The sequence below is a fragment of the Rattus rattus genome, chromosome 17 (genome assembly GCF_011064425.1).
Source record: "Rattus rattus isolate New Zealand chromosome 17, Rrattus_CSIRO_v1, whole genome shotgun sequence".
Taxonomy (NCBI): domain Eukaryota; kingdom Metazoa; phylum Chordata; class Mammalia; order Rodentia; family Muridae; genus Rattus; species Rattus rattus.
This window is the reverse complement of record NC_046170.1, coordinates 15,009,309-15,036,449: the sequence shown is the minus strand read 5'-3', so window position 1 is coordinate 15,036,449 and position 27,141 is coordinate 15,009,309. Positions and strand designations below refer to the sequence as shown.

The window sequence follows — 27,141 nt, the reverse complement described above, 5'->3', positions numbered from 1 at the left end:
GGCCTGCTGTGAGTGTAGATTTCCAGACTGGAGGGAGGAGGGTAGGGGGGCCATAGAAGCTGTGGAGGATGTGGGGGAGATCTTGTGGGAAGTGAGAATTTGGAGAGAGAAAGCCTGGGGTTGTCTGAGGGACACGTTACTGAGGAGAACATAGCATTCACTCGTGAGGTACAGACTGGAGAGGAAAGACTGGAAACTGAGACACTGGAAGGCATGGAGAAGGGAAGGCAAGGGTCCAGGGGAAAGAAGAGAGGCTAATGGAAAAGTAGATGGCTAGGGAGGCAGAATGCTGGAGAGGAGGGCAGGACAGCAGAGCCATGGGGCAGCTGCTTACAGGGAACAGGTGAGAGAGAAATACTGAGTGGGAGGCTCAGGTGTTTTACATGGATGTGGGAGTCTTAGGGAAATCTAGGATCGGGATGTGGTAGGGTGAATTACCTTTTGTCTAGAAATGACCCAAGAAGGTTTCCAGCAGAGGGGGCTAGACAAGAAGGACGGGGATGAGTGCTGTAGGGGACAGTCCCAGCCAGGGGCAGAAGTGGAACTGGGAGAGAAGAACTGGAAGCTAGGAAAGAGGCCAGTGGGAAGAGAGTGGCTTGGGTGGATGGTGGCACAGCAGAAGAGACAGAAAGGAGGCTAGAAAGGAGAACAGGAGGACGTGGAGGTGAGCATGAGTCACTGCAGAAGGAAAGAAGGGTGAGGATACAAACAGGGTGATAGACAACACGATAGAAGGTCTGGTGCTTGGCAAGAGGCTGAGGACAACGTTGGGGAACATGAGAGGATAAAAGAACCAAGACATCAGTAGAAGCCTCCTAGAAAGTTGGAAGCCACCTGGAGGAAAGAAGGTTGCATAAAAGGGCCCAAAGGTCAGACAGACGAGGACAGTCTCATGCTGGAAACGTGGCTTTGAAGTCAGGACAGCTGTCTACTCTTCCAGAAGTCCAAGGTTCAGTGCTCCTACATGGAGTCTCAAGTGCATTGGAGCCTCCAGTCCCAGGGGATCCAGTGTTCTCTTCTAGCCTCTCCTGAGACCAGCAGTGCACCGGGTACTTACACCACGGGCACTTGAAGAGCTAGTCACAGAACAGTTTAATATTTTTAAAGAATAGGCAGTCTTTTTTAATAATAGGAAAGATGTCCTTTTTCTGCAGTGAGAGCTGCAAACACCTGGAGAGTGCTGGAGGCATCTGGTCCGGAACAGAACAATAAAAAAGGGAATGTGAGGCTGAGATGGCAGAGGCCTTAATCAGGAAGCCAAGGATAGACTTAGAATGCTGGAGAAGCCCAGGTTAGAGAAAGTGGAAGGGTCCGAGGGAGGACTTCAAAGGGTTGGAGGCTCAGGAACAATGTGTCTAGGGAGGAGGGGAAACTGTGCAGGTTCTGAGGCTTGGAAGCAATTTTCTAAAGTCTGGAAAGAAGATGACAGGAAGATGCCAGGGAGTTTCCAAGTGGCCCCCAAAGTTTGTTCAGCATTAGAGGATCAACACAGGAAGCTCTCAGGAGGTTGGTGATGGGAGCTGCAAACCTGGAGAAGACTAGAAGGCTGGAGGAGGTGGGAGGAGGATGTCAGGGGGCAAAAAGAAGTGTCAAATGAGAATATAAAAAAGCAGAAGGCTGGACGCATGAAGGAAAAGGGCCTGAGACACAGTAGCAGAGCAAGAGGATGAGGGGAAGGAATAGAGGAAGGACAGAAGTTGAACATCTGTCATGAGGAAGGGCAAGAGGCTGGAGGTGATGGCAGAAGTCTGGAGGATTGGAAATGCGGGTGCTGGGAGCAGGATGATAAGGGAACAGTAGGGGATGGGACAAGTGGCAATGATGAGAAGAAGACCAGGAAGGTTTGGGAAGAGCAGGACATTGGGTGTGGTCCCGAGTTGTATAGGAATCCGAGTGTGGAGTCTGGAGGATCCAGTGGAGGGTTGGAAGAGGGAGGCAAAACACGAGACTGGAGGTCAGGTGACTGCACACATAACTAGCTGGTGAAAAGGGCAAACCCTAGCATGAGCTTTGGAGCAGGCTGATGACGGGCAAGAGCAAATGGCTGTGGAGGAAGCAGGAAGCAGGGGCTGCTGGGAAGGGGACTGAAGGCAGATGACTAGGTATCTGGGCTAGTAGGGAAGCTGCACAGGACAAAGTCTGGGCACTTGGGATGTTTCTGGGCCAGATGAACAGGACACTTGGGGAGCCCAGAGGCTGAGGTCAGCATGCTGAGAGAAAAGGGGTAGGGACTGGAATATGATAGACAGCCAAAGGAGGGGTAGGTCTTTACATTGATTGGAGAGGCTGAGGCATTGGGTGGCTGCAGGAAAGGAGGGAGTTCTGCAGCAGAGGGGAAGCACGGGCAGAGTCAGAGGTTTACTGACAGTGCTAAAGCCAAGGGTAAGGGCAGAACTCTTTTCATGGGGAGGATCCAAGACTGCTGAGTAAGGTAGGAAGTTCAGGGAGACATTAAAAGCCTAGGAGGGAAGAAAGGCAGAGAAGATGGCAGCGCGGCCAGGGAGGAGAAGAGAAGGCTAAGGGCAGAATAGCAAGTGAACAAGACACAAGGGCAAGGAAGGTCAGGTGTTATAGCAGGAGGTGAGGAGTCAGAAGGAAAAGGCAGGACTGGGTTCTCCTGGGAAGATACAGAAGTCGAGACATTAACGCCACGCTGGCATGGAGAGGAGGAAAGGGCGGCAGCTGGGAGAGAGTTGAAGCCTGGGAAGATGACAGGACATTCTGAAGGATGGGAGAAGGCTCAGATGGATGATGGCATAGTGGGAAAGTCAGAAAGAAGGATAGCAAGGAAGGCAGAAGGATGAGGAGGTGAGCACAAGATGCTATAGGAAGAAGGGTGTGGATGTGGGCAGGAGAATGAGGTTTTATAAGAAGGCCCTGGTTGGCAGGTTGAGGAGCTCACCCAGGGAAGGTGAGAGGGCAGAAATCTCATGAAAAGGTGGAATCCAGCTACAGGAAAAACTGCAGAATAGGGCCAAACGTTCAGATCAACTGGGGGAGTTTCGGGCTGGAGACAAGGTATGACAACTTTCTACTCTCAGGAAACTGGTTTTATTCAAAGGACCCACAGGGAGGCTCACAACCATCTGTGACGCCAGTCCCAGGGATCCAGTGTCATCTCCTGGCCTCCCCTGAGAGCGTAGAGGCATTTGGTGTTTAGAACACATGCAGGCAAAACATCCATTCACAGGAAAATATTTTGTAAAATTCTGAGCACGGGGGATTTTTAACCACAGGGAAGAAGTCAATTTACTCCAGTCACGATTGAAGCACAGAGTTCAGGAGGAGGAGCTGGTGTAGGTGGGGTACTAATTAGGACATAAAGGAGGACATAGTGGAGGTACTAATTAGGGGATAGAGGAAGGGAGCAAGCTGGTAACGAGGGAAGGAAATCAAGGGCAGCTTAGGGTACTATGTAAGGGAAAGAAGACTAGGCTAGAGAAGAGGGCAGGTATCTCTCTATTGTGTAAGTCAGGATGTCAGTGTCAAGGCCTGGGTTGGAGGCTTGGGAAAAGCATGGATGCGTGGGGTAGTAAGGGGCTCACAAGTGCTCAGGAGGCAGGGAGCCAGATTGGAGGCCAAGAGGCTCTCTGCAGGGTGGGAAGTGGCTGGTATGGCAGGGGGACAGAGTGGAACCTAAGGAAGGAGGGCAGGTGTATGTGGAGGTGAGCAGGAGGCACTGTGGGAGATAAGAAGAGAAGAATGTAGGCAGGAGGTGCCAGGGAGCTGGCAGAGAAGATGGAGGAATCCGGTCAATCTGGGGGAAGAGAAGACTGGCTTGAAGGAGGCAGAAAGGTCATCCAAAAGTGGGGAGCACGCTGGAGGAAATGGGTTTTAATACAGGGCCACAAGTTCAGCTAGAACGAGATAGTCTGGGGCTGGACATCTGTCTCAGCACTTGGTACAACTGCCTGCCCCTCTCCACAGGCTGAAAACTTGAATTGAAGCATACACATCATCTCACAACAGTTGACAAGTACAGTCCCAGTGGGTCTGATGCTTTCTTCTGACCAGGAGTCCACTTGCTGCTTTGAATATACACATAGGCCAAAGAGCCACTCACAGAGAAGTGTAATGATTTTTAAGAGTGGGTTGTTTTTACTAATAGAGAAGAATATAGATTGTGTGTATGGTGTTTGGAGAACTGAGTACTGCAGAGAGGCTCTGCTGAGGGTGGTATTCTAAATAGGGGTTCAAGGGTCATCTGGGGAAGGTAGGAGTCTAGGAGAGAGGGGAAGAGGTCAAGGGAAGCCTTAAGATGCAATGTGAAGGTAATGGGGCAGACTAGGGAAGAGGAGAAGTGCCTGGGAAGCAAAATTACATTGTTAGAGGCTGAATTAGAGGCTCGGGGTGTCAGCACAGAAGTCTGGAGGAGCTTAAGATTCCCATTGGTAGGTTCAGAAGCTATGGAGAGGGGAAAAGTCAATGAAAGAGGACTAGAGGCTAGGGGTGAAGGTAAGAAGTTGGGAGGCCTCCAGGAAGTTCTGAGACATGAGGAGGTGAGGAGATTGGGAAAGATCAGGACAGTTGCGGGCATGAGGACCTCTATGCTCTTGAGGAGGGGTATGAGGCCCCAGGGAAGGTAGACGGATAATACTTGATGGGGGCAGAATTCAGGGAAACACATTAGGAGGACATGGGGAGGAGGGCTGGAGACACAGAGGTATCAAAAGAAATTAAGGGGGATTCAGTAGGATTCAACTAGATGCCGTGGTGTATGTAGGAGGTTGGGAGTGGTGACAGATGTCCAGAAGACTGGAAAAAAAACCGGCTGTAAGAACAGAGGTAGGAATCTTGGACAGTTGAGAAGGCTGTGAGGAGGGCAGGAAGTTCTGAGGGAGATTAGGACTCTGGGTTCTAGAAGTAGCCCCAGGATGTCTCAGTTCCAAGCCTGGGGAATTGGGTGGAGCCTTAACAGATTCAGGGCAGAAAGGAAGAGATCAGTTGACTAGTGACAGAGTATCTGACTTAAAGGCCAACATCTGCATGGAACACTAGAGGCTCGGGGGCAAGTGAGCAAATAGCTGGGGGTAAGAGTGGGAGTCTCCAGAGTCATGGGTTGATGGCTGAGGTAAAGTAGAAATTGATATCAAGCAGAGCTGGATAGGGAGATGAGAAAGGAGGGTGAAGTCTTGGAGATAGCTAAAACTATTGAGGACGGAGGATATGAGTATGCCTGGGAGAACAGAGGAACTCAGGAACTAGTGAGGGAGGGTCATGACGAGGGTCAGTGTATGTCTCCATACACTGGTGTGGTAGGATGGATGTCTTCAGGTTTAAGAGGCTGTGGGAAGCACAAGATATTGTCTGTAGTGTGGAAGCTGTATTGTAACTTAGAAGACTGTTCAAGGGCATGGACCTACTGAGAGGGGCAGGATGTGTACAAGGAGGACAAAAGACTGGGCTTTAAGACAGGGTATCTAGGGAGACCTGAGAAGCTTCAGGGACTAGAAGGTCAGAGAGTAGTGCAGAGGCCTGGGAGAAGACATGGAAGTAGGAAGCCATGGGTATTTTGCTTGCAGAGTCTTAGAGAAAGTGGTTCATGCTTTGGAAGAGAGGGGATAGGATTGCAGTAGAGAGGGAGATGACGGGAATGGGGATACTAAGACCAAGTGACTTTGAGTATTGTAGGGGGCTGTTAGAAAAGGCAAGATGCATACTACAGAGAGGTTTACTAACCAGGGAGAGGAGAAACTAGGCCGGGTTAGCCAAGAAGAAAACAGACAGACAAAGCATAAGTCTGAGGGTTTCAGGATCAGAGCATGAGCTAGATGCTCAGGGATGGGCAAGGTATCTGGAGGAGGGCAAGATGCCTATTGATACATCCAGAAGCTGTAGAGGGACACAAAGTCTAGGCAGAAAGACAGGAGTCTTGGGGTGAGAGGTCCGTGGGTGATGTCAGGAGCGTTCCAGACTAGATATGAGGGATGGATGCTCCTAAGAGTAGAAGGCTCTGAGGAAGAAGAAGGATGGAGAGGATCTTTCGTTAGAAGAGAGAATAGGACAATATGGAATGGAACAGGGGAACACATTAGGAGGCAGATGGGAAAGTAGGAAACAGAGGGGAATGCAGGATGGACAGGGTGGGTGGTTGTCATGGCGGGGAGGTTGGAAGTGATGGCAGAGTCCTGGAAATGCTGCATCTAGGAGAACCATGTTCAGGAGAGTGGAGGAGGTTTAGGTAGGTGAGAAGTCTAGAAGTCCTTGGGGAGCTTCAGAAGCAATTCTTGAGGTTTTAGAAACTAGAAAAAACTGTTCAGATATTCAGTGGAGGCTTTAGAAAGTAGGGCAGAAAGCAAGAAAAGACATCAGTTGGCAAAGGACAAGAAAGTCGTCAGGGGCCATTAAGAAGAGAAGGTTGTGAGACTGGAGGAGGCTTAGAGGGGGACAAAGTATAGGACACAGGGCCACATGCTTTGCAAGGCAGCAGGAGAACAGGGCTTTGGAAGAGGGGAAGTCAAGGGGATGAAAGAGACAAAAACCAAGGGAGTTCCATTGTTGTACAAGATGAGGCAGGGAGGTAGGAGTCTGGGAAGAAGGCAAAGTGTCTGGGCAGAAGGCAAGATGTATGCTACAGAGAGAACCATGAACCAGGGGATGTAGGCACTATCCTGGGGTAGGTAAGAGTGTTGAAAATGAGGGGTACAAACAAGAGTTCCAGTGTGCAGGGACAGTCAAAACTGGGGGTGGCCAGGAGGCCTGGTATGCTCTCTGCAGGAGGGGAAGTGATTGGTGTATATGGTAAGGTGACAGGAAAGGACAAAGCTGTGCAGGAGGACAGGAATATTTGCAGGTGAGCTAATGACAATGTGGGAAGGGGGATAAAGACAGAAAGATGAGGGAGTGATAGGATCTCGGGTTTGGCAGGATGATGGGGGATCAGGGTGGACAGTGGAGAAGACAGGTGTAAGGGAGCGAAAGGCTTATAGGAAGATGGGCTGGAGAATAGGGACGCAAGGGCTGGTAGCCTGGGAGATTGCAGCTAGGCATCTGTCTCAGCACTCAGAACATCTGTCTGCTCTTCCACAGGTCCAAAGCTTGATGCCAAGTACCCACGTTGGATGCGCAATGGTCTGCAACTCCAGTTCCAGAGCACCCATGGCAACCTTCTGCCCTATTCTGGGACCAGACATGCAGCTGCTGCTTCGAACACACGCACAGGCCAAACAGCTGTTCACAAAAACTATGCAATGATGCTTAAGAGAGGGAAATTATTTTTTAATACTTTCAGAAGAGTGTCTACACATGTGATGGTTGGAGAACTGAGTATGGAAAGAAGGTTCTGGTGAGAGTGGGATTCTAAATAGAGGATAGAGGAACATCTAGTGGGTAGAAGACTTGGAGAGAAGGGAGGAAGTCAAGGGCCATGTAGGATTCAATGTTGAGTAATGATCTTAGACTGTGATGGAAGGCAGGTGCCTGTGGAGGAGGGCTCTAGGCTCAAAGCATGGATTTGAGGCTCTTCTGTGGGAAAAGACATCTGTAGAGGAGGATAACGTTCCCATAGTCGAGTCCAGAAGCTCTGGGGGACGACAAGGCAGAAGGTTAGGGTAAAGGTGATGGGCCCCAGTAGCTCCCCAGGGACATTAGGAAGTGCGTAGACTGGGAAGGATCTCAGGAGTGTGGGAGACTGGGTCTGAGGGTGCAGTGTTCTTGGAAGGCGGGAGAATGTAAGTGAAGAATTCTACAAAGGAGGAGAATGAGACTCCGGGAAAGCAGAGGACAGGCTAAAGGAGTGTGACAAGGGAGAAGACACAAAGGAATTGCAAGAAACTAAGAATGCAGGAGGGACGGCAACTAAGCAGAAGTCACGGGAGAAGCAGGAGTTCAGAAGTAATCACAGAGGTCTGGAAGGCTAGAAATGCTGGGTGTGGGCTCAGAATGCTAAAGATGGGATAATTTGTTTAGGGCATATGAGCAGGGTGGGACAAGGGAAGGAAAATTTCTAAAGAGATTGGGACACTGTGTTTAGAGGCAGTCCCAGAATGCTTAGGGAATCCAGGGTATCAGCTAGGAAGGTCCATTTGAGTCTACAGACAGAAGGAAAATGGCTAGAGATTGACTTAGGACAAATGGTGGTAACAGGGTGAAGGCCAACTCCTGTTTTGAAATATAGGAGCGGGGTTGGGGATTTAGCTCATTGGTAGAGCGCTTGCCTAGCAAGCGCAAGGCCCTGGGTTCGGTCCCCAGCCCCGAAAAAAAAAAAAAAAAAGAAAAAGAAATATGGGAGCTCCTGGAGCAAGCGAATAAGTGGCTGAAGAGGAAGAAAGGGACTCTTAGGTCAGAAGCAAGTTTAAATCTAGGTATGAGGGTTGTTGTTGTGAAGAGTCATAGGTGAACAGGAAGTGAAAGAGGACAGTAGGCCAAGGAGGAGGGCAGAAAGATGAGGGTGGATGCAGGAGTGTCAGAAGGCACACACACCTGGCTGTGGAGCCCTGGAAGGATAGGGAGGGGGGAGCTGGTGTTGGGGGACTGGGCAGACACAGAAGGTTCTGTGAAAAGACTATAAAGGAAGGGAGCCATTTTGAGAATGACAATGTTCGCTTAGGAGATGCTAGTTTCAGAGTATGTCTAGAAGAACAGAGTTAAGTCAGGATTTAGAGGGCATGGTAGAGCCTAGAAGGATCACAGGTGAGTTCAGGTCCCTGAGGGGAGGATGAGTGTGAGAGCTTGGGGTCTATGGAAGAGCAGGATGGTCCCAGAAACTGAAAGCCTGGGTGAAATTTCAAGGCACTCTGAAGGCACACAGATTGCTGTTGTTGACACACATGGCAACAAAAGATGGGGATAAGGACACATAAGAGACTAGGAACACTGATGGCAGGGAAAGGGCAGAGGCTAGGAAGGAGGAGAGGCTGTGGTAGAGAAGGCTACAGTGCTGTAGAGGAGAGCCTCATGTTTGGCAGTTTATCAGGAAGACAGAGCAACTGCAGAGAGGACGATCAAGTTCAGAAAGAGGATGGTTAGTGAAGTTCTCAAGTATTTACATAGTCTAGTGGAAAGCAGGATTAGGGATGCATCAGGACATCATAACAACAGGTAGGGGGTGATAGAGATGGTGGTGGAGGTGGTGGAGGTGGTGGTGGTGGTGAGATATTTGACTTGACTTGAGCTCCAGAAAGCCAGACAGAAGCCAGTAGGCTCAGAAAAATGGGAGGTGGCTTCAGCTTTGATGGATGGTAGGAGTGCAAAAAAAAAAAAGACAGAGTACTAAGACAGAGGACTGTGGGTAGGTCAGGAAGAACCATAGTGAAAGTCAAGGAGATTGTCGATTTATTCAAGAGGATGTTGGGAAGGTGTGGTGGGAGACCAGAGGGTCAAGGGAGGCTAGGAAATGAGGAATGGGTGAGTTGAAGACAAATGGAAGGACAGAAAACTTGTGAAAGGTGGAAGTCTGAGAGGAAAGAAGGCTGCAGTGTGATGTCAAAACTTCAGCTGGACAGGAACAGTCTGGGGACAGAGAAGTGCCTCAGCTGTTAGAACAATTGTCTGTTCCTCTAGAGAACCCAGAATCGATTCCAAGCCCTTTCCAACTAAAGTCCTGGGAAGCAGACTTTCTGCCTTCTTCTGGCCTCCCTTAGGAGCAGGCAAAGTCAGAATGTTCACACAGACCTTTCAAATAGGGTGAAAGTTCAGGTAGAATAGGGAGTGTAATAAACAGAGGGAAGGTGTGAATGAGGTAATGAGCTGATGAGTAAGAACCTGTTGGGGGAGATCTGTACCTTGAAGAGGAAACAGACCTCACAAGGGAAGCTTGGAACATGCAGAAGGGAAAAAGTGTAGGAAAGGGTTTGGTGAAGAAGACAGCAGGCTCTGGAGTGGTGGGAGGCCAGGGAGGACAGAAGTCTGGAGAATGCGACAGGATAAAGACAGTGATAGCAGGAGGAGGAGGAAGGACAGGACATCAGGGAATGTTGGAAAGTACAAGCAGTTGCCAGAATGGTTGATGGTTTTCTAAGAGGACGCTGATTACAACATGAGGTTCAGGAGTCTGTAGGAGCCTGACCCATGATACAAGGTGGGAACTTTGGGTAGGAAGCTTGGGAAGAGTCTTGTTTACTGTCGTCTTGGTTGGAACATGAAGTCCTCAAGGAAGCTCACTTGTACTTGGGACACTAGGGGCTAGAGAAGAGTAGGGAAGAGGCGTACTAGGGAAGTTGGAGGGAACTTTGGAAGCTGTGGGAGAAGATAAACCCAAGGAATGCAAAGTGCTTACGAAGTGGCACAGCTTATGAGAGCAGTCTGAGAGGGAAAATAGAAGAGACTGGAGAGGGGCAAGGAGTCTCAGAAATGAGAGCAAATGAATATGAATTTGGACGAAGAGCTCAGTTGGAGGACAGAATCTGTTGTGATGATCAGGCATGTGGCTAGAGGCTGGAGGAGAAAGCAAACAGGCCACTGATGGCTAGATAGGCCCTCAGGACGATCAGGGATTCATGATGTAAGGGGAGGAGAGCTAGAGGCTGGCAAGGACTGGAGGCTCTGGGAAAGGCAGAGAGCTCTGAGGTGGAGACCAGGAAGTTCGAGTGGAAATTAGGAGGCTAGTGAATGGTCGAAGACTGTAGAGGACCACAGGATCTAGAATAGGAAGTTAGAGACAGCTGTGATGAAGGCTGCAGGTTCCAAAAAGTGAGGGAATTTTAGAAGAGGGCAGAAGGATTAGTGACGGCCCAGAAAGCCATAGGTGAACAGGAAGTGAAACAGGACAGTAGGCTGAGGAGGAGGGCAGAAAGATGAGGGTGGATGCAGGAGTGTCAGAGGGTGGCACACAGGTTGGGTGTAGGAGCCCTGGAAGGATAGGAGTGGGGAGCCTTGTGTTGGGGGCAAGCAGCAGACGTAAGTAACAGGTTCCTGTGGAAAGGCAGTTTCTGGCAGAGGGCAGGGGATTCTGCTAGTAGAAGAGCCTGTGAAGTATACCGGAAGTTGACTAAGGAGAGCAAGCATGAGCCTCAGGGTATGATGCAGGCCTCGGACTGTAGATGGTCTCAGAGTAAGACAGGAGGCTCAGTCTCACAGTGAGTCCTGAGGGAAGAAGGAAAGTTGGAGAGAGGTGAAGAAGCTCATGTGGATAGAGTGAGGACATGATACAAGTTTACTGGGGAGGGCAGAAGGCTCTGGGGAGGAATGGAGGCTGGGTTCAGGAGAGGTGGTTAACCTAGATGTTAGGAGTCTGAGGATTATGAGTGCAGTTCAAAGAAGGCATCCAAGGAAGGGTAGACAAGGAGGAATCTGGGCACCAGGACAGGGAGACACTAGGAGTGTGCTTATGATAGCAACAGACACTGGGATTGGGAGAATCTAGGGCAGGGTATAAGGCTCAGGAGGAGTGCAAGACACTGGGGAAGGGACCAGTAGTTAAAGGGACAGTATGAGGCTTGGATGAGACACAAGGCTAAGACAAATGTGAGAAGTGTGGGGCATGGGAGAAGTCTAGAGGAGAACAGACAGATGCATGCTATGGGGTAACAGGCATAAAAGCAAGGAGGAAGACAAAATTCTCAAGGATGGGGGAGCAAGGACACATGGGGAGGCATAGGTATGTGCAGAACAGTAGGTAAGATCTGAATAGTGACAACAGGATTTGAGATGGTAGAAGGGTGGTTAGGCCATCAAGTGAGCTGGGGAGAGGATGGGAGCAGAGGGAGGAGGGCAGGCTGATTAGGGAAGGGTGTTGATGTTTGAAAAAGGAGCTCAAATGCTGTGGAAGAATGCAGGAACCCCTGGGAAGGTCTGAGAGGCAGTGAAGCAGGACCAGGGTGGATGTAGGAGACTTCGGGATGTCCTAGGTATGTGGGGAATATATGGGCAGAGGGGGAAAGCAGAGGGGGAACGGAATAGTTGCAGAGGGCAGAAGGCACATGGTAGGGTGAGAGGACTCTGGAGGGAGCAAGGGAGAGCAGGAAGCTGGGAGGAAGTTGTCAGGAGGCTTAGAAAGGTAGAAGCTCAAGGGAAGGCCAGAGCACAGGCTGGGTGGGCAGAGCAGGGAAGAAGTCTGAAGGACAGAAAAGACTGGGGAGAGGGGAGGTACAGGATCTGGGGTGGAAAGCAGGGAGAGGAAACTAGGGATGAGGGCAGAAGGCTCAAGAGCAGCAGGGCAGGAGGGGTAACAAGGAGGGTAGGGGTTGGGAAACGGTGTGGACATGAGGGAAGGTGGCTGGACAGGAGGGCAGAGGGTTCAAGAGGAAGCTGGGGTCCCGGAGATGGTGGGAAGAAAACAGAGGCTGAGGGGAAAGGTTGAAGACTGGCTGGAGATGAGTTGGTTTTCTGAGTGAGAAAGGCCAGGGGTCCATGAAGAAATAGAGCAGCCTTCCTAGGGGAGCAGAGATAGGCCCAGGCTATTCAGAGCATCCTGGATTGAGGTGTTCAAGGAACACTTGCTTGTCACCAAGAGCTCCCCACGGACCAGAGTGCGCTGATAAGAAACCATTCCTATCCAGCCTTGGTCGTGGTTCTTGTACCCTGTAACAGTACAAGCATGTACCCAAGTCCCTGAGCTGCACTGTCTCTGTCCCAGTCATCCAGCAGGTCCCACGGTCCCTCCTGTTGCAGGACCACATAGTTCCTGTGAACCTAGGGTCCAGACCTATGGGTGACTTTGTGTGAGGAGTAAGCTCTGTTCTATGGGGACACTGACCAACTTAATTCCGGGGGACTGGATGGTGGTTGGCCATGGCTGTGGATAAGCACTGTTGCTGCTCAAAAACTTCATTTATTAAAAATAACAACACAAACTCGGCCCTTGTTATCTATCACTGCAAAGGGTTTTCTGGGATTCTTCAGAAGATGACGATTAGAAAGTTCCCAGTCTAGCAGAGGAAGATGGCCCATTGGCCACTCTGATGCTTGCCCTCGGGTTGGATCTAGGCGGGCTCTTGACCTGGAAGTTCATGGTTAACATTTTCTATAGAATTCCTAACTTAAGCATTTGCATTGAATGGGACCCTCTATTGGCATGAAAATAATGAGGAGAGATTCCCAGGGCCAGTGACCCCTACTACTTGTTCAACTGGTGTCATGGAGATTGCTCTCCAGTTGTAATTGGACCGGATGCTCTGAACCATCACCACGTTGACCAGGTGGCCTACGAGAGGGGTGTATCCCAAAGGAAGGTGCAGGGAGTCGAAGGTGAAGAAGATGGTGTGGTTCAACATTCCTTTTCTCCTGTGGATACTGGTCACACACACCTGTCAGAGAAAGGGTGGCATTGAGTGTGAACCCTTGGTCACACCCTGTCCCTCCACACTATCAGTAACCACTTGTGGACCCCCTCTGTCACTGTTGCCTGTCCTGCCAGCTATGCTGCCAACACTGGCATGCTGTGTCCCCACTACCCTCACGGGATCCAACATCACACCAGGTGAGGAGGAGGCTCTCGGTGGAGCTATCCTGCTCAGGGGAGACCTTGTCCTACACCTTAGTCACCTATGGCCATTAGCCCCTAGGCTTAATGTTGAGAGATCAGGAATTGAGTAAACTAGAAAGACAGCATGAAGTGGACTATTACTCTCGCCCCCTGTCACTCTTGAAGGCATGATTTCATGTGTACCTTTGTGGAAACTCATTTTCATGTTAGCTTGCCCACGGCCCCACCTCGACCTCCCGCCCCCTGCACCCCCACCTTCCTGGCAATGTTCTCTGGACTGCTCCCTTTCCTTCCTGTTGTTTTAGAATATCCCAAGTAACAGTCAACCTAGCAAACCCTGTGCCTCAGAAGCGAAGCATGTCCACGTATGTTCTCTGGTGCCCTTCGTTCCTCTTTACAAAGTCCTCCCACTGAAGCTAATGACACAGGGAAGCATGCACCCAAGTGTGCACATGTGCCAGCGCCACCAACAGATAGGCAGGCACTAATATCACCACAAGAAGCATCCCAGTGACCCAACGATGTGGAAAACCATTACCTCTTCCAGTCGCCTCCGTTTTGTGGCCTTCACTGAGTGTACTGTGATTTTTGAAGATCCTTGCTCCACAGAGTACTCGATATCTAACCAGTCCCCTTCGTAAGGCGTAAAACCTAAGATGGCTAAGAGAACATGGAGTGGAAAATTCAACATCTCGCTCCAGTCTCACCTTTGCAGGGTTCTGGATAAAAGCAATTACGTTTTAGCTTTGTCGGTAAAAGTTGGCTACATTGACTTGTAAGACCACGATCAAGCAAGCATCGGGTGTAAGTGCAGGCAGCTTAGAAATCTTCCACCTAGAATGGAAATTTATCATTCGTAGGCACTGGTTTCCTTTGCTCCCTTAGCACAGTCAAATGGGCAAAGGGACAATGGCATCACAGCCTTTTCTTTGGGACCCCCGAGGATTTACTGCTCAGTTGGTCACATCCTGAGTCCTTTTGTGGAGACAGAGTCTCAGGGTCCCAGTTGTCTTCAGGCTGGCAAACTCTCTCCCCTTCCCTCCTCTATCCTGTGCTGTCTCCCTCCCTTTGTATCCTCTCCCCTCTTCGGTCTTTATATTCATATCTCCCTCTCTCCCACTCTCTCCCTCTCTCTACTTCCCACTCTTTGGTTCTCTACAAATCTCTCTCCTCTCTCTTCCCACCCCTGTATCTCATCTTCTCCTGTCTCCTTCTTGACTCCTTCTCTCCCTCTCCCTCCACACCTCCCTCAATCACATTCATCTTCCCTGCCTTTTCTTCCCCTTCCCTCTCTCCCCTCCTCCTTCCTTGTCTCTCTATTTCCTCCATTCCTTTCTTTTCTATAACACCCTCCTGCTTTCTCCCACTGCTTTCTCCCTCCTCCTCTCCTGCTCTTATGCTGGTCTCTGCATGCTTTGCACCCTCTGGCTCTCTGAGGCCTATGTCTCCCCAGTTAAAGACACACATACGTACACAGACACGAACACACACTCACACGCACAGACAGAGACACAGACACAGACATGCACACACATAGACATGTACACACACTTGCACACACACACACACACACACACACACACACACACACACACACACACACACACACACACACACACACACACACACGGAACCCATACCCCTGAGAAGTATGTGCTCTAAAACTACCACACATATATAGCCCGTGAAAGAAACCTTTAGTAATGCTGTCTAGATGGAAGTGGTATTCATCAGCAATGTAGATGATATCGTTCTTCACATGGGAAACACAAGCCGATAGATTTTGGATCTTGGAGTCAGCTCCCTTAGGCACATTGTCGTCTGAACAAATACAAACCTACAAGAGAAGTTTGCAGCTTGTCTCCTTGGGAATTCTTTCTCCTCTGGGGTCTTTCTAGCACTCAACATCAGTTCCACGCTCATTTCCCTCAACGTGATCTTTCTTCCAGGTACTGCCTATCCACTACCACTCCTAGTAGTCCCCAAACCTGTGAGGCATTCGTTGCCCCACAGGCTGGTCTGTGCCAGGACGCCACAAGCCCTCATAGCTACAATCTCTAGTGGATCTACCCACAAGCCACATGTCCAGGACCCATTGTCACAGGGCCCACTCCCTTACCACCACAGGGAATGCACACAGGCAGATTCAGGTGTCTATGAGGACCACAGAGCCACCCTTGAGTAAATTGGAAGTGCACGGGTTCCTCCCCTGTGTGGAAGGGACAGACAGTGAGATGTGAACTTTGTCTCTGTGTATGCACATGCATTGAATCCAGCCCTGCTAAGTGTTCAGATGGAACTAAACTGTGATTGGAGACATGATTTAATTCCAGGTGAGATAGGAATTCCTAAGACTGTGTTCCTCACCACCATGCTGAAAAGAAGAGCTACACATGACACATAAACACTGAATACCAAAAAAGTCAAAAGGTCAAGGAGATGTGACAAAAGTCCGTGAGCCTTCCCATTACGTTTTATGACAGCCCCCCAAAGTGCTAGCTATGTAAGCAGTAATGATGCACCTGATTATTGGTCAATGGCTGTCAGAAATCAAAATGGAGGCGTTCTCCTGAAGACTCGCCTAGCTCCAGAGAGAATCTCAGACTGTTTTCCCCTCTCCCTTTGCAAGGCTCGCGACCTTCACAGCCCTTCCTCAGATCCTGGTAAATGGGCTGTCTGTGGACGATTATCAAATCTCTGTTCTAGGATAGAGTTTCATGACTCTATAAACCATAAAAACCATTGGATCTCACACCCAAAATGGGAGAATCCTGTGCATCGTTAGTGTGGCTCAGTAAGTGTTTTCTGGAAGATTAACATACAAGTCATTTGAGACAGCACTCCCACCTTTGCGACTGCGGCCTTGAAAACAGTCTTTTACCAGACAAAAGGCAGCCAGATTTGCAAGGTGATGCTGTCTCTAATATTTACGACTGTTGATCCTACTGATTGAACACTGGAACAACACAGGGGTTTCCGCTGTAAAACTTGGGACTTACAGTTGGGTATGGTGGCATATGCACCAGGCCTAAAAGACTGAGTTTGGAGGACCCTTTGAGCCCATGAGATTTCAAGTATGCCTGGACAATAGAGATCCACCAGAAACCATTGTTAATCTCTCTCTCTCTCTCTCTCTCTCTCTCTCTCTCTCTCACACACACACACACACACACACACACACACACACGGAAAGAGGCCTTTGCATTTCATGACACGCTCCAGAGGAGCAGTACTAGAAAGGTTACTTTGAAAGAAGACAGCTAATTTGAAAGCCCCATGGGAAAAGTGAATCCTCCCAAACCTATGCAAAGCTTACTTCTTTGGCTTTCAATTCATGCAAGACTGGGTCTTCCTCCACATATGCAAGGACTTTGTCTCCAGCTTGCAGGGGCATGGCACCAATTACAACATCAGTACTGAAGAAGACACAGTCTTCAATCCAACCGTAATCATTCCCGCAACTGGTCACGATGCCCTTCACAACTTTAGTGTTTGGTTCGCCTGTGAATGGGGACACCGCAAATGCCATGAAGTAATTACCAAAGCAAATGCCCAAGGTAAAGAATCCTTGCCTGGGATGACATGGTACACGACACGTGCTTCTGCAAACAAGGGTTCTGATTAGAAGAGGACATGTTGAGGACTGGAAGCACTATGTGGCCACTGCCGGACTCTGAAGGCAGAATGTTAAGGTCCAGTCTTTCCTTTGCCATGCTCTTCATAGGAGGATCCTTGTGAAGAGAATGAGCTGAGGACCAGATAGCCTCGGTTATAACCCTTGTCCTTCCCTGATGGTCTACATAACCCCAAGAACATTTCTTAAAGTCCCTGACCAGTTTTGCAATTGGTGTCTCCTGATTTCTCTTGTGCACATTAACCAGCACATACGTGACCACTCCTTGACAACCGTGTCTTGTATACCTTAAACTTCCAGTGTTATTGCTGTCAGTGTGTCTGCAGGTGGACATTCTCTACAGAACCACAGCCACTATAAATTGCTGCTGGCTAAGTTACCATGGTGAGAGGCAGCAGGTAGAGAGTTTCAGGACTCATCAGAGACAGCCCTGTGAACACAGGTATTTCAACCCTGCTACTAGGGAGAATGGCAGAGAAAGATCGAAGGGTCAAGACCTTCCTAAGTTTCCTATGAAGCCTGAGGCCGTCCTGGGGCACAAAGTGTGTCCTTGAGTTAAATTCCCAGTGTGAGCTAAGGACCTGGGCTGAAGCTGAGTTCTACACTGGTTGCCTGGCCTGCAGGAGACCCTAGCTCCCGTCTCCTGCATGACAACCGCATGCTTCATGAAATGGATTTGCATTCCTGAGGCCAAGGTTCACATCGTGGCACTAGACAAGTCCACGACTCATTCTTTATGCAGCTTAGGTTGGCATCAAACTTGTGGCCCTCCTGCCTTCACATCAAAATGGCTGTAGCCCTGGTGGGGCAAGACTAGAGCTTCTTTGGAGGCATTGCTCCTGAATATTAACCACGCATTGACACCAGGAATCAACAGATGCAAGTTAGAGTGACTTCAAACATGGATGCTCGACTAACTGGATTTGTGTGTCCCTCCATGGCTTCTGCAACAGCTCCTGCTTCCTGCCCTGTGCAAGGTCCTGTCCGGACTTCTTTGGTGATGAACAGCAATGGCAAAGTGTAAGCTGCATAAACCCTTTCCTCCCCAACTTCTTCCTCATGATATTTGCTCAAATAGAAACCCTAAGACAGATGCCATCCACCTGAGGAAACCTTATATTGCCCTAGACTCCCACCACCAAGAGGCCTTTTACCCATTCTGCTTGAGGGCTGACTAAATGTGAGACCTGGGTTGCTGAGAACAAAGTGAGTTGTGCAAAATCATGGCCCCTGAACTTCTACCCATGGCAAAGCACTTGGACTGACTTCATTCTTCCTTCCAAATAAAGCTGGGAGTGGAAGCAAAAGGAAATCCATGCTCAAATGCAGAGTGCCTTCCTGCTCCTGGAAATAGAAGACAGACTCTCAAGGGCCTTTTGCATCCCAGGTCTTGGGAATTGGTCAAGGTCTTTCCCACATGGACCCACCAAGAGATTTTGGTGGAGGATCAAAGTTCTCCCAACCATGGGAACCTGCTCCAGTAGGCAGCCACTGAGTGCAGCTGCAGGTCTAACCATCCCCCCCCCGCCCCGCTGCTCACAGCTAAGGAGGGCCTTTCTGAGGTGTTTCATGTAAAGAAGACTAGGACACCGAGTGCCCAAGGAGTACCTTCAAGGTGTGTTCGGTCTCTTTCCACAGACTGAATATTCCATTGGAAGGAGTACAGCAGCCTGAGTAAACGCCTGGCACCACAGTCAGAGAAACAGCTGCAGCAGGTGCACGAAGGCCTGGGATGTCGTGACACCCATGGTGCCACCTCTTGATTTCTTCCCTCAAACCTGGGAAATGGTACCAGACGGCTACTGGGCAGCCCTCAGGACAGCCAGGCTCATCTTAGCACCCTGGCGGCTCAACGGGAGTCCCTTCCACAGCCTCTCCTGAGAGCTTGGTAACCAATGGGCATTGTTCCAGAAACCAGCCAATGGGGGCAGAGCACGTTCTCATAATGCTCCTCTGGCCAATGGCAAGCTTCGGGCGGAGAAACATGGATCCTCTATGCGTTTTGTCCCGGGTATAGGAAGAAGATATAAATGAACTATCTGATGATGCCTGGCGCGTTCTCTGAATGTTGGGAAGAGATTAGTGCAACTTTCGCTGAGAGGACTAGAGCTCTGGCTTAGGCACGGTGCCACAAACGTGTCCCTGGGCGAACAAACAAAATCCAGTATGCATTCAGAATAAAAATTGACCATTAATTGGCTAGACAGTTTTCAACAGTGGTCGGGGTGGGGCTCTGAGTTAGTCTTGAGGGTGGTGCGGTTCCTGTGAGTAAGCCAGGTAGTGTTTGGCAAGGTAGTGTTCTTGAAGAGCCTGTGGGTCCAGGAAGAATTTCACTTTGGGGCCCTGCACCATGACTGGGATAGCGATCCTGTGAGTAGGTCAGAGCCCTCTTCAACACTTGCTGTTCGTGCTAGCGCTCCTTGGATGGAGGCCAGTCCTGCATTATCATAGACACTCCTAATTCTCATTGCTACCATGCATTCACTGTTAGCTTGTGTATGCAAGACATCTGGTGGACCTTGACTCATTCCTTCATCAACTCCTGTGGACATAGTGAACACAACAGGCAATGGCCTTGGCCCTATGGCTTTAACTTCCTCAGAGCACAAGAAAAAGCCACAAAGGGTGACTAAAAGAAGAAAAGAGCCCACAGTGATAAGTCCTCAAAGCTGACCATGAGTTCCCTGCAGGAATGAGGTTTGGTAGCGCAGTGGGACTTCAAGGTCATGATTGAGCCTTGATGTAGAATGGAGAGCAATAAAGGGGTAGGGGATACATGCAGAGCTACCAGTGAAGCAGAAGCTTCCCGTTAAAGCACAGAGAAGAGCTTCCTTGATTGCGAGAACATCCCAGATATAATTCAGGACATGAGTGTGCGGGACTTGTGGGTAAATGCCGGCAATTCCAGCACTTTCAATGCAGGAACAGAACCATCTCTAAGAACCTGTGGCCAACATGGTCCACGTAGTGAGTTCCAGGACAACCCAGGCTGTGTACTGAGACACTGTCTTAACAAGCAGAAAGAGTGACTGAACATGAGAGAGAAAAGGAAGAGTTACAGAGGGTGCCAATGGGAGAGAGATGGCAGGGGAGGTGGTCAACCAGAGGAGCCCTTCCCTCAGCAGCCTTCTTCATCTCCAATCAAATCCACTAGCATTCTCCCCGAGGAATCTCAGACCAATCCCGAGAAGGAGCACAACGTCCAACCCTTCATAACCACGTGTTGGTGGCAAGAATGTTTCACATCACATGGCTCAGTTCAGGGTGGCTTATGTGACAGGAAGCAGGGTGCCATATGCTGAGAGCTCTCCTGTCACATCAGGAACTGCACTGCCTCTTAATCTTGTGGCAGAGAGAGTTGCAGGAAGCCTGATTTAGGGCATGTGATCAGGGGAAGATATGGAGCTCCAGTTTCTACCACAGGGCCTCTGGGTGTTGTTCACCAGGAAAGGCTGACCTTTAAAACCAGGAGCTAACTCTACCCAGCTCACCTGAATGCCCAGCAGACACTAGCCAAACACTGTTAGAGTCAACTCTGCCTCTCCACAGTCTGCTGAGAAGTACATGGCTCTGGATTTTCTGGGAGCTGTGTGATCTGCTATCACTAGCTGGTCCTGTTGAGGTGTTTGAAAATCATCTCCAACATTAACCCCAGAAAACACTGTCGCTTTTCCCTTGACCCATGTGTGTGTAGAAGCCTTTCGCACAACACTAAGATGAAAAACACATTTGAAAATCCTGTTTGGTGACAGAGCTCACAATGTGGAAAGGCAGAGATCAAGTGTCCAGCAGCTTCCTGTCAAGTGACGGCAGTCAGGTTGGGTAGGAAACACGAGGCCTGGACGTGCAGTCATCAGGAACACTGCTGCCTTCATTCCCTCTCCCTCCTTCACTGTGGGTCACTGGTTACCTCTGTGTAGAGGCTTGTTATTCACTCAGGAAGTATCTATCCTGGAATCTATGATGCCTCATCTGTGTCATTCCTGTGTGAAGTTGAAGGAAGAGAGATGATCTTCCAGCTCCAGTTTTTTTTTTTTTTGAAGTCCATGGAGACAGAGGGAAATTGTTTTTCACATAGGATAAACTAGCCCAAGATGGGAACAATTTTTGGCGGTGGACAATCTACACCCTGGCATTGCCCATCTTACAGGAAGCAGATTGAGCCTCTCTGCTGAGATTAGCACAGGCTGTACTTGCTCGTAGGTCTTGGCCTTCCAGGCCTATGGGTGTCTTTGCTTCATGGACCAGACTTCCGACCTTGCTACAGCCTTGCTGAGAGTTTCACATGGACCACGGTGGTGTCCTGACTACATTAGGGGCAGTATTGCCACCTCTTTCACCTGTGCCCTCTGTCCTGGTCCTCAGGGACTCTCCAACTTCTGAACAAGAATCTCTAAGTCCCTGACAAGGAACTGACCCTAGAAGTACCACCCAAGCTTTCCCAGAAGGATCCCTTGGAGGTGGCCATGAGCACACCCACTGTCCATGGCCATAAGGGGCTGTCAATGTCCACAGACAATGCCATTCAACGTTTACGTTCAGGGTTCCAACCACTTACAGGGCCTTCTCTCTCTCCCCTATATGGTACAGCCATGTCAATTCACCTCAACACTAGTCAAACTCAGGAATGCTGCAAGCCACAGGACACCCTGAAGGTGGGTTCACATTCTCTTCTAGGTGACCCTCCCCGGGTGACCCTAAGGTAGACCTGGGTCCAGATGCCCCGTGTGCCCAGCTAAAGGAGAAAGTCAGGAGGCACACACATGCATATATGGTACCTAGATCTATGAGAATTGGTAAGCAGGAGTGAGAGCTCAGAACTACCCCCATGAAACAGGGACTGCTATGGGAAGAATGCCTGCCTTGGGGGAAATGACTCCAGAAGAACCAGACAGGCCACAACTGCAGAAGTGTGTACAGAGTCCGGCGGAGAGAGATGTGTCTTTTTCAAGTCCCACACGTTCACAGGAAATGTCAGGAGATGTTAAGCACGGACCCCAGTGGAGAGCAGTAGTCAAGGATAGTAGGCTATCCATCCACAAGGAAGCAATTCTTTGCATAGTATACCTTCCCGGTCCCTACCTGGGGAACTTCAGTGCCTTTCTGATGACTGTGAAATCAGCCTCCCTCAGAATGGTACCCCAAGCGAGACTCCAGATCCTGGTTGCTCCTCCTACTCCCTTGTGCTCCAGGTTTTGCCTGTACTCAAGGTCCTGGGGGTACCAAGGATGGCCAGGGACTCCTGCCCACAAGGTGTGGGGCCATGGAGGGGAGCCCCTGAGAGCTCTGGCCCAGTCTGCCTAACTTATCCCTAGGATATGGACACTTTAGTGAGTTCTTCAGATACCACTTCACGACCCCCAGGTGGTCGTTTAAAGCAACAGACTCCATGCTCTCTCCACTTTCTGGCATTTCCATAGTTGAGCAAGGCAGTATTTCTACCCTTCAATGCCTCAGCATACACCGTAACCCTTGTGCTTAGTTGTCACAGGCTGTCACATGGCCTGTGGCCTCTCAGCACACCAGGGAAGCTGAGGCCCCACCCCGCCCCACTGCCTGTTTGCCTCATTTTCATTCCTGTGCTATGATCTGAGACCTTCAGGGAGTGGCTGCTGATGTCAGTGGTGGGGCTAGGGCAGGAATCTTCAGGGGTGAGACAAACAGCAGCCATCCCAACGGCTTTGATCAAATCTCATTTCTGTGTAGTCATAAACAACAAGGTACAGACATGTTTTGTGTTTTGAAACAAATAGGCAGTGCTGGGCTTTTACCAAAAAGGGAACTCAAGAGGCCCCTGTGTCCTTCTGGCTCCTGACAGAGCCTGAACCACAGAATGATCAGATAACACAGTGAGGGACATTTATGTGCCGGGAAGTTCCCAAGGGGTGTCCAGAAGGCCCCTGAATGAGTGGACTTTGTAGACCAGGCCTTACTGTGGAGATGAACCTGCAGTGCAGGTCCACTGAGCCTTGGGGGAGGCTATTGGGGAAGCATGGACTTCACAGCTTTGTAAAGAGCTGGGTGCTCTGTGGGCTTTCCTTCCTGTGTCTGGAAAGTGGTGTGTGCTTGTAATAACCCTTCACCACGGCCCTGCTTCTCTAGGTTTCAGGGCCCTGGACAGAAACTCCTACTAACCTCATGGCTTAGAAAATGGTGAGATGATGTACTCCAAGCTCCCCTGGCTCAAATTCGGGCTGTAGAACCCCTTGTTGTCCAGGAAAGCCCGAGGAGGAGATCCTCCCTTACCTCTTCTAGCTTTCTGGTGGATGTAGCCATGTTCCCTGTCTGTCCTCACTGGATCTGGCCTCTTTTGCAGCTCTCTGAATTTGCTAATCTTACCCAATTCTTATGGTTTTTCTTGCAAAAAATAAAAAAGGATTCCTTTCTTCTGGGCCTGCACTCAAAGGGGATAAGCAGCCCCGGGCCGGAGTCACTGGATGTGTAATTCCCTAATGTGAGCACTTGGACACAGATTCCTGGTCTCTGAACGAGTCAGCTGTGCTCTGAATTACTCAGCCATATCCATAGCCCCTGACTTTGGAGTTTTCATAAGAATTCAACTCATTAGGGTTACGATCTTCTCTAATCCGATGTGGTCTCCTTTTCACCTAAATTACACTTGCAAGGACCTTATTTCCACGTGAGGTCCTATATTACTTTTACAGACTGACCTAGAGTGTGGGGCACTGTTTTTAGAAGTCTGGTGCCTGTCACAAAGCGTGGTCAGTAAATGGATCTGATCTTGTTTAGATATTAGCCTGCCTTGGGGTTCTTCACAGTGAGGTACAGGGATATCCAAAAGGAAGCTCTCTGACAGGGCTCCAGAGAGAGAGAGAGGCTCATCATCAAACAGAGCAGCTGGGCCCCTTTAGAAGGGACTATGGGTAATGGAGAGAGTCTTCAACAGTTACGAGCACTGACTGCTCATCCTGAAAACCTGGGTGGGGCTGCAGCACTCACCAGAGACTCACAACACACAGTAAGTCCAGACCCAAGTGATCTGCCGCCCTCTCCTGGCCTCCCAGTGCATTGCATGCATTTGAGCACAGACAAGCATGCAGAGGAAAAGAGTCACACACAAAGGATAGATTAAATTTTAAAAAGAGACATGCCTATAGGAGGAATGGTTGGAACACGTCAAGGGGAGAAGGAGCCAAAAGTCAACCTCTAGATACTGGAGTCAAGGACCTGGAGAGATGGCTCAGTCACTAAGAAGAGTGGCTATTGTTTCAGAGGACCTGAGTTCAATCCCCTGCACCCACATGGCAGCTCACAACCATCTGTAACTGCAGTTCCAGCGCCCCAGACACCCTCAAACAGACAGACAGACGGGCAAAACACCAAAGCACGTAAACAAAAACAGAGAAATGAATCATTAAAAACAGTCTGGTGTCAAGTTTGATGGTTGGCAGGAGTAAGAAGAAACAAATGATCCTCATGTAGAGAGTCCGTCCAGCACCTTGGCACCAGGAGAGAGTCAGCTCTTCAGCTTGGCCCGATAAAAGGGTCAGGCCAGCATATGGGCACCAGAAGACAGTCACCTCAGCAGCTTGGTACCAGGAGAGAGTCAGCTCTGCAGCTTGGTTCAGAGAGGCAGATTGCAGCCTGTGGATTTGTCCTGACATGAATGACAGAAAAAAATGAAAGGAGGACATTACTGTTCCTAGGTGTGTTGGAGGGAAGGATTAATGTAGCTATGAGAGAGAGAGAGAGAGAGAGAGAGAGAGAGAGAGAGAGAATGGCAAGGTTTGAGACAACTGGGAGAGCCGGAATGGACACGGGCAGGAGATGGAGTTGGGCTGCTTGAAGAAAGGGCTAAGGGGAGAGCCAGGAGGAGACCCAGAGTCCCAGTGGGCCAAAATGACTATCATAGAAAGGTGTCTGGTTATACAGGGAAGAGAAGATGGCTAAAGGGCAGCTGAGCCGAATCCCTGCTCTGATGCAACTTAGGACTGGGGGCTGGGTACCCTAGCCATGAGGACTCTGAAAGAGGCAGGGACTGGGAGATGCTGGGAGAGTCAGATTTCATATATCAATAGGAATTTCACTTAGGCATTAGTCCCCTGTTTGACGCCTAACAACACGGACTAGGAGGAAATGCATCCAACAACTTTTAGTTTCTTTTCTGTTAACAGAGTGTCTTCATAAACTGTCAAACAGGCTTAGACTGTCAGACATCCTGATCTCAACTCTAAAGCAGCCGAGATTTATTGCCAGCTTGACAAAGCATGGCCCCTCACCCCAATATATTATTCTGGATCAGGAAGAACCACAATTCTGTCTTCAAGTTCAACCAGCCGTTTATGTAAGCATGAGCGCACCCTCATGGTCCACATAGACCCCTGGTGTTCATCAGCTGTTGAGAGGTGGGAACAGTTGTCTAGACACTTCAAATAAGAAACCAGCCGTAGTCCACAAACCCATTCAGCACAGGTCCTGCTGATTTAACCAGTGATTGGGTTTGGGTCCACACAGGTCCATCGGCAATGTGTTACTAACAGGAGCATAAACGACACAAAGGCACTGTCCCCCCCAAAGCCCTGTCAACAGGAGTGACAGTCCAGAGAGTTGCAAAACTGTGTCCTCTGCACGACTTGCAGGAAAGTCAGCAAGGTGGTCAGAGAGGCTCCTCCTCCCTGAAGTGCTCCACTCATTGTATAACACTGTGAATTAGCCTTGTGCATATTAGGAGTGTCCCCCTGGTGAGGCTCGCTTTATTTACTTCTGGAGCCTCATTATCCTCTCTTCCACCTCGAGGAAGGAGTGTTTCAATCATCTGGTAGTCACTATACAATTGTACTTCCCCTAGAACACGGTAGCCCCATGTGTGTGTTGCCATGGCTTTCCTGTGTTCTGCAGCAGATCACATGCTTGTCTTCCTGTGCGGTTCACAAAGGGATGAGGGCCTGCTGTCAAGGAGTAGCCCTTGGCCACATCTCTGCTGAGGCTCCTCTTGTCTTACCCTTCCGGGAGCCTCAGAATTCCCCAGAACACCTCTACTTTCTGGCCTGTCCTGCAGCAGCCTCAATGTGGGTGGAAACCTCACAGGCAGCACCCACCATAATCCTCAGCAGAGTCGGCTCCAGTCCGCAAAGCTTGTGGCAAAGACCCCTCCATTGGTGAGAGTCTAGAGAGGATGTGTGTACTCGGGCACCCAAAACCCTCCCCCTAGCACCAGTTATCACACCAGCCTTTTGTGGCCTTGGACAACAACAGGCCTGGACAGAACAGCCCATCAAATTTAAAACAGACTCATCCTTAAGACTTTTTTGTACGTTTTCGCAAAATCAGCTCCCTGGAATTGGAGAAGCACGAACCTGTTCCATCACCTACCTCAAACACGCAAGCCTGGTCTAGGGTTCCATCAGCTTAACCTGCCCCCAAAAAATCCTGATGCCGAGAGCAGAAGTCTGAAGTACAGTACAAGCTCCTATACCCTTCCGCCCTTGTGTGAGGAAGCCACGGTTCAAACCATGTGCCCTACGTCAGATTTGGGCATAAGCTGAATATACAGGTCATGAGCCTCACCTTGCTGACTCAACCATTTATTAACATGCATTTAAAATTGTCACCACAAATGGAGGTCGCAGAGCTCTACTGGCCATTCCTGTATCAACTGGTGCAGGCGTATGCACACTGCCAGGTCTGAGAAACAGTCCAGTACTTGAGCTGTTTTTCGTGTTTTGAAGGCATAAGACGCTAACAGAGTTTCTTGGTTGTCCTCTTTGTTTCTAAGTCTCTTTTACGACAGTCTCAGGTAGCTAAGGCTGAATGAAAACTCAACACAGAGCCAAAAGATTTGTTACAGTTCCGTGAGACTGAACCTTTCCAACGTGTAGGGAAAACCCTTTAAACAGGACGGTAAAGAAGTCAAAGGATTTCCAGAAGTCCCTGAAACTGAAAAGATTCTCGAGGGTTCCTCTGACACAGAAAGCAATAAAAGCTGAGAGCCCCCCCCCCCCCCCCGCAGACATCCAAGCTGTAAAACGTGCTCTGAGGCCAGAGCAGCTGCCTGGAAGAAGCAGCTCACCTGAGATGCCTGGAAGACATTTAGACCCATTTAGGCGCTTGGGAAAACCCCTGCCCAACCTGTTGATCTGCCTGCAGGCTGTGCACTACGCTCCTGGTTCCTAGGTTTTTCTCA

At 49.7% G+C, this 27,141-nt stretch overlaps 1 protein-coding gene across 1 annotated transcript in view; it reads right to left on the bottom strand.

The window, feature by feature from the left end:
• LOC116886622 (cancer/testis antigen 55-like) overlaps positions 1-18,798 on the bottom strand; it is a 30,869-nt gene extending 12,071 nt beyond the window's left edge. The window contains 6 exon segments of the mRNA XM_032888129.1: positions 12,999-13,184; positions 13,902-14,023; positions 15,059-15,200; positions 16,680-16,864; positions 18,606-18,726; positions 18,728-18,798. Of these exon segments, the coding sequence (XP_032744020.1) occupies positions 12,999-13,184; positions 13,902-14,023; positions 15,059-15,200; positions 16,680-16,864; positions 18,606-18,726; positions 18,728-18,745 (774 nt within the window). The 5' untranslated portion in view covers positions 18,746-18,798.
• Between the last annotated feature and the right edge of the window lie 8,343 nt (positions 18,799-27,141).